Source organism: Cebus imitator, unplaced genomic scaffold (genome assembly GCF_001604975.1).
Source record: "Cebus imitator isolate Cc_AM_T3 unplaced genomic scaffold, Cebus_imitator-1.0 Scaffold38, whole genome shotgun sequence".
In the NCBI taxonomy this organism is placed as follows: domain Eukaryota; kingdom Metazoa; phylum Chordata; class Mammalia; order Primates; family Cebidae; genus Cebus; species Cebus imitator.
The window spans coordinates 10153187-10164601 of NW_016107353.1; the positions used below are offsets into that span (position 1 = coordinate 10153187).

At 35.8% G+C, this 11415-nt stretch overlaps 1 protein-coding gene across 1 annotated transcript in view; it reads right to left on the minus strand.

The window, feature by feature from the left end:
* Positions 1-1876: 1876 nt before the first annotated feature.
* LOC108301923 (zinc finger protein 492-like) overlaps positions 1877-11415 on the minus strand; it is a 10851-nt gene continuing 1312 nt past the window's right edge. Inside the window, exon 3 of the mRNA XM_017525294.2 lies at positions 1877-3657. Coding sequence (XP_017380783.2) covers positions 1877-3657 — 1781 coding nt within the window. The remainder of the gene's footprint in view (positions 3658-11415) is intronic.

Sequence of the window (11415 nt, forward strand, 5' to 3'; positions counted from 1 at the left end):
TTTCTTCAATATAAATTCTCTGAGGTTGAAAAAGTTTCAGCAATTGCTTCAGGTTTGCCTCTAAAACAAAATGAGTACCCCAACATCTGTGCTACAAATTACTACAACTCTCTTTATATTTATGATCCTCTTCAGCACTTTAAAGGCTTGTATTTTCTGAAGAATCTATTGAAAGAATTGCACTTTTAATGCTTTTATTAAGTATAAACTCTCTGATGTTGAATAAGATTCTGAGCAGATATTAATCACTTTTTTACTTCCTTTATATTTGCACATTTGTTCTCAAGTATAAATGCTTTCCTGTGCAATAAGGTGTGAACACTTTAAAAGTTTTGCCACATTTTTCATACTTGTAGAAGTTTTCTCCAGCATGAATTACCTTTCCTACAATTAACTGTGACAACCATGTAAAGGCTTTGTCACATTATTCATATTTCTATGATTTCTCACCAGCACAATTCCTTTTATGTTTGGAAATGTTTGAGATGTTGTCACAAGCATTGTCACAACTTTCAGGTTTGCAGAGTTTCTCTCTAGTATGAATCACTTTACATCTGTTAAGAATTGAGAACTAGTTAAAGGCGTTGCCACATTCTTCACACTTACAGGGTTTCTTACCAGTTTGAATTATCTTATGTGTAGTAAGGGCTGAGGACTGGTTAAAGGCTATGCCACATTCTTCACATTTGTAGGTTTTCTCTCCAGTATGAATTATCTTACGTGTTGTAAGGGGTGAGAACCAATTAAAGGCTTTTCCATTCTCCAAATTTGTAGGGTTTTCATTCAAAATGAATGATCTTGTCGTAAGGTGTGAGGAATGGCTAAAAGCTGTGTCACTGTCTTCACATTTGTAGGGTTTCTCTCCGGTACAAGTTATCTTACATGTAGTAAGGGTTGAGGAATGGCTAAAAGCTTTGCAACAGTCTTCACAATTGTACAATTGCTCTCTAGCATGAATTCTCTCTTGTGTAGTAAGGTATGAGGACCGGCTAACAGCTTTGCCACAGTCTTCATATTTCTAGGGTTTCACTCCAGTATGAATTTTTTTATGTGTAGCCAGGTGTGAAGCCCAGTTAAAGGTTTTGCCACATTCTTCACACTGGTATGGTTTCTTTCCATTATGAATTACCTTATGCCTATTAAGAGTTGAGGAATGGTTAGCTGGGCATGGTGGCACGTGCCTGTAATCCCATCTACTCAGGAGGCTGAGGCAGGAGAATTGCCTGAACCCAGGAGGTAGAGGTTGCAGTCAGCCGAGATCGCGCCATTGCACTCCAGCCTGGGTAACAAGAGCGAAACTCCGTCTCAAAAAAAGAGTTGAGGAATGGCTAAAAGCTTTGCTACAGTCTTCACCTTTGTAGGGTTTCTCTCCAGTATGAATTCTCCTGTGTGTAGTAAGGTTTGAGGACTGGCTAAAACCTTTGCCACATCCTTCACGTTTGCAGAATTTCTCTCCCATATAAATTCTCTTATGTGTAGTAAGGTGTGAAAACAGGCTAAAGCTTTGCCAGAGTCTTCACATTTGTAGAGTTTCTCTCCAATATAAATTATCCTGTGTCTAGTAAGGTTTGAGGACCAGCTAAAAGCTTTGCCACATTCTTCACATTTGTAGGGTTTCACTCCAGTATGAATTATTTTATGTGTAGTTAGGGTTGAAGACGGGTCAAAGTCTTTGCCACATTCTTCACACTGGTAGGGTTTCTCTCAATTTTTTTTTTTAAAGACGGGGTTTCACCATGTTGGTCAGGCTGGTCTTGAACTCCCGACCTCAGGTGATCTGCCCGCCTTGGCCTCCAAAGTGCGTGGATTACGGGCATGAGCCACCATGCCCGGCTTTTTATTTTTTTTATTTTTTATTTTTTTGGGTTTCTCTCGATTATGAATTATGCATAGTAAGAGTTGAGGAATCACTAAAAGCTTTGATACAGTCTTCACATTTTTGGGAATTCTCTCCAGTATGAATTCTCCTGTGTGAAATAAGGGGTCCGGATTGGTAAAAAGTTTTGCCACATTCTTCACATTTGTGGGGTTTCACTCCCGTATGAATTCTTTTATGTGTAGCTAGGTTTGAAGACCGGTTAAAGGCTTTGCCACATGCTTCACACTGGTAGGGTTTCTCTCCAGTATGAATTATCCTGTGTGTAGTAAGTGTTAAGCGATGGCTAAAAGCTTTGCCACAGTCTTCACATTTGTAGGGCTTCTCTCCAGTATGAATTATCCTATGTCTGGTAAGGTGTGAGGACCGGCTAAAACCTTTGCCACATTCTTCACACTGGTAGGGCTTCTCTCCATTATGAATTATCTTATGCTTAGTAAGAGTTGAGGAATTGCTAAAAGCTTTGCCACAGTCTTCACATTTGTAGGGTTTCTCTCCAATATGAATTCTCCTGTGTGAAATGAGGTGTCCGGATTGGTTAAAAAATTTGCCACATTCTTCACATTTGTAGGGCTTCACTCCAGTATGAATTCTTTTATGTGTAATTAGGTTTGAAGACCGGTTAAATGCTTTGCCACATTCTTCACATTTGTATGGTTTCTCTCCAGTATGAATTATCCTGTGTGTAGTAAGGTTTGAGGGATTGCTAAAAGCTTTGCCACAGTCTTCACATTTGTAGGGTTTCTCTCCAGTATGAATTACTCTATGTCTAGTAAGGTGTGAGGACCAGATAAAAGCTTTGCCACATTCTTCACATTTGAAGGGTTTCACTCCAGTATGAATTATTCTATGTGTAGTTAGGTGTGAAGACCAGTTAAAGGCTTTGCCACATTCTTCACACTTGTAGGGTCTCTCTCCGTTATGAATCATCTTCTGTCTAGTAAGGTGTGAGGACTGGTTAAGGGCTAAGACACGTTCTTCACATATGTAGGGTTTCTCTCCACAATGAATTATCTTACGTGTAGTAAGGGTTGAGGAATGGCTAAAAGCTTTGCCACAATTATTTTCACATTTGTAGGGTTTCACTCCAGTACAAATTATCCTGTGTGTAGTAAGATGTGCAGATTGGTTAAAAGCTTTCCCACAGTCTTCACAATTGTAGAGTTTCTCTCCAGTATGAATTCTCTTATGTGCATTAAGGCTTGCAGATTGGTTAAAAGCTTTTCCACATTCCACACATCTGTAGGGTTTCTCTCCAGTATGAATTATCTTATGTGTAGTAAGGTATAAGAGCAGGTTAAAGGTTTTTCCACATTCTTCACATTTGTAGGGTTTCTTTTCACTATGAATTCTTTTACATGTAGAAAGGTTTGAGACCTCATTATATGCTTTGCCACATTCTTTACATCTGTAATGTCTTTTTCCAGTATGAATTCTTTTATGTTGAGCTAAGTGTGAAACCGTGCAAAATGACTTTTCACATTCTTTACATTTGAAAGGCTTTTTTCCAGTTTGTCTTATCTTATGTCTGTTTGAATTTGAAAATTTATAAAAGACTACAAATTTGTTGCATTGAAATGTTTTTCTCTGGGTAGTTGTCAAACACTGGAGTCCACTGTAACATTCTTTGTGCACCTTACACTCATCCACACTTTCACCACATTTTCCTAACTGTAAATTTTTATGTCTGCATTTTTTATATCTTCTCAGTATCACTTTTTGGAAATAATTTTTTATGCCCTGCTTTGGCCAAAGATCTTGGGCAAACAAAGAACCTACAACTGAAGGAAATAAAAATAACAAATTACTCCACTTACTTGACTCAGATGAATATACTTTAGAAATCTTACCTATAAAATTATACAAACTACATCACAAGATGGCATAGGAAAGTTTTACAGGCTTTATTTTTTTCACAGGTATATAGCTGTAACAAAATCATATAGACCAAATTACATTCGTAAAAAATTAAGTGTATGCAATGTCCCAGGTGAGCCCAATGCAAAGAGACACAGAACAAAGAAAAAATCTGTTACATTTACCCAACATGGATTTTCCTGTTTCCCAAAATAACACAGTGACTTTAGAAATAAATTGCCAACTCCTGGTTTCTTTTTTAAAAGACAAGTAAAATACTGCCTTATACATGTTTATTTCTGGGTGGTAGGGTCTATTAAAGACACTGGTTTCTGTCTCTCATTACATAAAGCTCTGATAGAAATAGTGGTATTCTTTCAAATGACAGTTGGAGTCTGCTGACACAAAAGGTAAGTTTTACAGCAGCAGAAAGACTGTGGTATCACAGGCAGGAAGCAATTGTAGCAAGTGATTATTGGTTATTTAGAAACATAAATAGGCTTAGTGTGGTGGTTCATATCAGTAATCCTAGAACTTTGGGAGGCCGAGGTGGGTGGATCACCTTAAGTTAGGAATTTAAGACCAGCCTGGGCAACAAGGTAAAACCCAGTCTCTACTAAAAATACAAAATCAGCTGAGCATGGAGATACAGGCCTGTAATCCCAGCTATGTGGGAGGCTGAGACAGGATAATCACTTGAACCTGGAAGGCGGAGGCTGCAGTGAGCTAAGACCATGCCATTGCACTCCAGCCTGGGTGACAGAAGCAAAATTCNAAAAAAAAAAAAAAAAGAAGAAGAAGAGGAAGAGGAGGAAGAAGAGGTGGAGGAGACAACACAAACTTCTTTAAAAACTAAACAAAAAATTTTTGACAAGGCATATCCTAGAAACATGTTTGAGAGACTCCCAGAATCTCTAGTCAAGATAAGTGTTTTCAGACAATGTCAGAAAAAACTACCTTTTAAAGATTATGACAGTTTTTTTAATGTCCAAATGTCAATCAAAGACTACAATGTATACATAACAGTGCAATATAGTTTCATCAAGAATATTACATAATTTTAAAAAAGAACCATAAAAATGTACACATTAATTTTAAACACTGATAATAAATTGAATAATATTTAATGAGTGAAACAGGAAGACAGACCACTATAGAAAATCAAAAAATAATAATTAAAAAAAAATCTGAAACATATTTTTAAATTGTGGAGGTAAAAAATAAAATAAACAGCCGGGCGCGGTGGCTCACGCCTGTAATACCATCACTTTGGGAGGCCGAGGCGGGTGGATCACAAGGTCAAGAGATCGAGACCATCCTGGTCAACATGGTGAAACCCCGTCTCTACTAAAAAATACAAAAAGTCAGCTGGGCATGGTGGCATGTGCCTGCAATCCCAGCTACTCAGGAGGCTGAGGCAGGAGAATTGCCTGAACCCAGGAGGCAGAGGTTGCGGTGAGCCGAGATCGCGCTATTGCACTCCAGCCTGGGTAACAAGACCGAAACTCCGTCTCAAAAAATAAATAAATAAATAAATAAATAAAATAAAATAAACAACTGGAAAATCATAAAAGTAAGGAAAATGATGTGAAAATGAAGAAGTTCAACAAACAAATTAGAATACATGCAGATTATAACTATATATATACATAAGCACATTTTCAAAATTCACAGACAAGAAAAAAATCTTGCAAGCTGCAAGATAAATGTAATGCGTCATTTACAAACACAGTCTTACGATGTAACCAATGAATTATCAATATAAATTTTGCAGGCCAGAAAGAAACCATGTGACTTTAAATGACTTAAAGTCATTTAAAAAAAAAAAAAAAGCTATCAAATCAGAATAATAACCATCAACAAATCTGTCCTGCCAAGTAAAAAGAAAATAAACCTTCCAGGCCTGGCATGGTGGCTCACGCCTGTAATCACAGCACTTCAGGAGGCCAAGGCAGGCAAATCATGTCAGAAGATTGAGACAAGCCAGGACAACATGGTGAAACTCTGTCTCTATTAAAAATTAGCCAAGTGTAGTAACCTGTGCCTGTTGTTCCAGCCACTCAGGAGGCTGAGGCAGAAGAATTACTTAAATCCAAGCAGGTGGAGGTTGCAGTGAGCTGAGATTGTACCACTGCACTCCAGTCTGGTGACAGAGTGAGTCTCTGACACACACACAAAAAAAAAAAACCCTTGTGAAACAACCAAATCCTGAAAAAGTATACTGGCACTGCATATGCCCTATATATAAAAGATGCTGAAAGCAGTTTCTTAAACTGAAAATAAAAGGATTCAAAAAAACAACACATACTCAAATAAAAAAACAGTATGTTCTGGGAAAGATAGGTGTATACACAAAAATAGAATCTTGTGGCATTATCATGATAGTGCAAAAAACATTCTCAATTATTCTCTAAAATTTGAAAAATAAAAGCACAGAAATTATGAACATCCGTTAATAAATATACAATGTAAAATCATCATTAGCAACACCAATGACAAATTTCCAGGCAGATGTAATGAGGAAAAATTTTTTATTCAACTGAAGTTTATTTTGTACCAAATTAAAATACACTGTTATTTCTTATAGAGGTTTTAGGTAGCCCCAAGATATCACAGACACAAACACAAATCTATATGGATACTTGAAAGTGCATTAGAAATAAGTAAAAGCATATCAATACAAAAATCTAAAGACACAAAGAAAGATGGAGAGAAAATAAGAAAGTTGTAAAAATCAAATAAAATAATTAAAAACATAACAGTGAGTCTCTTTCAGAAAATTATTAAAATATATATATAATTCACTTTCAAATCAAGAGACATACTTTCAATAAATAAATTTACTAAAAACTTAAAAACCAACATCCAGCTTTTTTTTTTTCTACAAAAGTCAGTTAAGATCTAGTGATAAAAAAGCACTGAAAGGGGCAAGACGGAAGTAGACATTTTATGCAAATGTTAATCAAATGAGAGCAGAATAAATCAAAATAATATTATGCAAGTTACACCTTAAGTCAAAAACTGTCATATTTTATAAAATGTACTTGAAGTAAAAACTCCAAGGAGACAAAAAAGGACATTAAAACTTACATATTTAGGCCAGGGGCACTGGCTCATGCCGGTAAGCCCAGAATTTTGAGAGGCTGAGGCAGAGAGATCACTTGAGGTCAGGAGATCGAGACCAGCCTGGCCAACATGATGAAACCCCGTCTCTACTAAAAACACAAACCTTAGCCAGGCATGGTGGTATGTACCTGTAATCCTAGCTATCTTTGTGGCTGAGGCAGAATAATTGCTTGAATCTGAGCGGCAGAGGTTGCAGTGAGCTGAGATCACACCACTGCCCTCCAGCCTGGGCAACAGAGTGAGACTGTCTAAAAAAAAAAATTATAGATTTATTCACTGGAAACCTATGACAAATTGGTATATACGTGTGTGTGTGTTTGTGTGTGTGTATCTCACATTAGGGCTTCAAACATATAAAGCAAATATCGACAGAATAACAGAGACAAACAGAGAACAAGCTAATTACAGTATAATATTTCAATACTGCACTTTTTGTAATAAACATAAAACAAGAATATTACTAAGCAAATAGAGGACTTTCAGGCAGTATCAAGCAATTATTTGTAACAGGGGTATAGAAAACACTCCTCAACATCAGGATGCACATGGTTCTCAATAGCTAATAGAACATATTTCTTGATAGAACACCTCTTAGGCCAAAAAAAAAGTCTTAGCTCATTTTTAAAAACTGAAATTTTATAAATTACTTTGTATTACCAAAATGAAATGAGCATCCAATAAAAGAAAAACACTAAAAATTTTACAAACACAACATACTCTTCAGCATGCCCTTCTGAAACGTTGAAAAGGTAATATTATAATGATGTGCATTATTCTCAATACAATCTACAGATTTAATGGAAAGTTTTCCAATTTCTCACTACATTTTTTAAGAAAAAGAAACAGCAAACCCACCTATATAGACTCTCTACAGACAATAAAGTATCCAAAAATATTGAAAACACAACAAAACAATGTTGGGGTCATTATAGTTCCTGATTTTAAAACACATTACAAAGCTACAGAATTAGGACAATTTGGTATGAGTATAAAGGTGAAAAAGTAGACTCATAAAGTAGAATGGGCCAGACACAGTGGCTCACACTTGTAATCCCAGCACTTTGAGAGGCTGAGGTGGGCGAATCATGATGTCAGGAGTTCAAGACCAGCCTGATCAACATAGTGAAACCCCATCTCTACTAAAAATAAAAAAAAAATAGCCAGGCGTGGTGACAGGCACTTGTAATCCCAGCTACTCAGGAGGCTAAGGAAGGAGAATTGCCTGAACCTAGGATACTGAGGTTGCAGTTACCCAAGACTGTGCCATTGCACTCCAGCCTGGGTGATAGAGTGAGACTCTATCTCAAAAAAAAAAAAAAACTGAATTCAGTAGGATGCAACACATATATAACCTCTCACATATATGGTCATTTGCATACCCATAATTATTTTAGCTTTGTTACTGAAACCAAATAAGTAAAAGCAATGTAAATTTCTGTTAATCGCTCAGCAGACATAATTTGAAATATAAAAATAGCAACATATTTACTCAATTTGCAAAAAAGCAGAAAATATTATAAATATAAAGGTAAATCTTGATTGCATTATGCAAAATAAAATGAGCCAGCCACAGAAAGAGATGTTATCAGATATATAAACCACTTACTCTTGAAACAGAAAACAGAATTGTTTTTGAAAAGTGCCAGAAAAGGGAAAAACTGGTAGTTATTTAATGTGTATTGTAAAATTTCCAGAAATCTTTTACAAAACAATGTAACTGGCTAGGTGTGGTGGCTCATGCCTGTAATCTCAGCACTTTGGGAGGCTGAGGTGGGTGGATCACCTGAGGTCCAGAGTTTGAGACCGGCCTGGCCAGCATGGTAAAACTCCATCTCTATTGAAAAAAAATGTTACTATACTTAACATGCCTGAAATGTAGTGTTTTTGAATCAGGGTCTTCCTTTGTCACCAAAGCTAAAGTGCATGGCACAATTATGGCTCACTGCAGCTTCAAACTTCAAGGTTCAAGTAATCCTCCCTTCTGACTCTCCCAAGTAGATAGAACCACACTACTATGTCTGGCTATAAAATCTGATATGCAACATTGATGAAGCATTGAAAAGAATTTATGTAGATAATTGCAATATTTTACTGTAACTGTGTACTCATTGAAGGTGGTTATTTTGAATCACTGCCATGCACTGTCATGCAGTAAACCTCAGAAAAAAATGCAGTATAATCATAAAATAAAGATTCTAATGACAAACTTTTCACAAATAAGCATTTTAATAAATGAGATAATTATTAAGTTTTAAATATATACTATTATTACACAAAATAAAACTGCTGTAATCCAACTTTAGAAGCAAAGAATAGCCTTACATAGCTATATAAAGAAAAAATATATTTTGCAGAACATAGTTTGAGCCTCTGATACATAAAACAAATATTTGGGAATAAATTATGTTATATTTTAGATATAGGCTGACAAAAGTGAGTGAAAATCCAATAATCTTTTTTCACCTGGCTATATATTTTTTTGCCTGCCTACTAATTATCTAATTCATTTAAGGCATAACATGTAAATTCTAGTATATTGTCCTAAATGCCTAAATCTAATATTACAGACAAAATCAAAATAGAAAATACAAAGTAAAAATGTACAGTGGGAGTGACATCACTGAGATGGAAAAATAAAAGGTGCTCGGTTTGCTTATTTTCTGTCAATGAGAAAATTTGTCAGCCATCCCTGACAAAAATGCCTTTGTGAGAGAAACAGGAATCATGGCTCAAACCTGTAATGACAGCTACATGGTACATTAAGTCAGAGAATTGCTTTAGGCCAGAATTTTAAGACCAGCCTCAGTTATATAGCAAGACACCATCTCCAAAATAAATGCCCTTACAAGAGCTTTGAGAACCAGGGAGGGAGTTGTGAAACTCCGCTAATGCCCAAGACTGAGGAACATTCTTTTCAGAAGACAGGCTTCCATTCAGGTGGCAAACTACAGGACCTTTGTTCTTTGGTACAGACCAGAACATGGCCCACTGAACTTGGTCCCACTCAGAATTCTGTAATCATCCCAAAGTCCTCCCAGCCACAGTCTGAGAGAAATCCTACCCTTCCAGAGGCCTGAAGGAAGACACCCGTTTATAGCCATGCTGGCAGGCCTGCAGACACTGGCCCTTACTGTGGTTCCTGAAGCAGTTCCATGACTCAGTTTTAGCTCCCTGAGCCACAGTTCATGGCACATTCTGCCTACATAGAAACCCACACAGTGACTTTGGAAAATCCTCTCTGGTAGTCAGTGAAAGCCAAACTCATCTACATCCTAATATAAAGCCTAACGTACGCAGACCCATGTGCAGAAACCTGCCTTAGAGTCTTCCTCACAGAGCCAAGTCCTGAAGAATATTCACTCTGTTCAAAAATATAATGGGAATTATAACTACCCAATTCCCTTGTAACAAGCCAGCTAAAGGTGGACCCTAATGCAGACCCAGCAGCTTCTGTGACCAAGCTACAACCTCTCTACTACAAACACATAAAGCATCCCACTATCCTGGGAGCTCAACAAAAGATCTTTACTTTCTGAAACTAGTTTATAAAAACTTGAACAGGTGTTTGCTCCTTTGAATTCACAGACAGCAATGCAAAAGTATATTGTGCCCATTCTCAGTGCTTCTATTTTAACATAGCATTGGAATTATGTAGAATAAAAATTAGTCAAAAAAATTTTAAGTCATTGAAATTAAAGACAAATAAGTAAAAAGTTGCATTTTGTAGATCATTTGATCTTATATAAAAAACATAACCAGTACATTAAAATCTAATTAAAGTAATAATTACACTCAATAAATTAGGAAAATAGAAAATTAACATACAGGTATGAGTTATGGTTCCATACGCTTTAAAGAAACTATCTAAGAGGATAAAAAAAAGGAATCTTATTTAAAATAGTACTAAAACAATAAATTTCTAAGAACAAATTTAACCAAGAAGTTTAAATATCTTTCGAATAAAAGATACATCAACAAAAAAATTGACATGACAAATAAAGTTAAAAACATTTCATGTCTATTGATTGAAAGAATATTGTTAAAGTGCCATATTATCTATAGTGATCTTTAGATTCACTAAATTCCCTATCAAAATTTCAGTATTTTTTACAGTAATAAAAAATACAATTCTAAAATTCACATAGAACTACAATGAACTTTGAATAGCCAAAGCAATCTTGACATAAAAAAAGAACAAAGCAGAAGAACACCATATTTCATAAATTATATTTTATAATTTCAAACTATACTTCTAGACTATAAGGACAAAATGTAACATGCAGAAAAATTGGCAATAAAGAAACCAATGGAACAGAAACCACTACTCTCACACATTTTAGACATGATGTAAAGAGCAAACTTAAAAAAAAAAACAGCTTAACATAAAGTTCCTCAAAATTATGCAGATATCTGTGCGTTTTCAAAAACAATGTAAAAGAGGTCAGATTTTACAGTCTTATGTGCCACCAAGAGGACTTTGGCTGTCACTGTAAACTTGAAGGAGGATCACTGAAGGGAAAGTAAAATCTGTAGTGATTTTAAAAAGGTAAGACAGA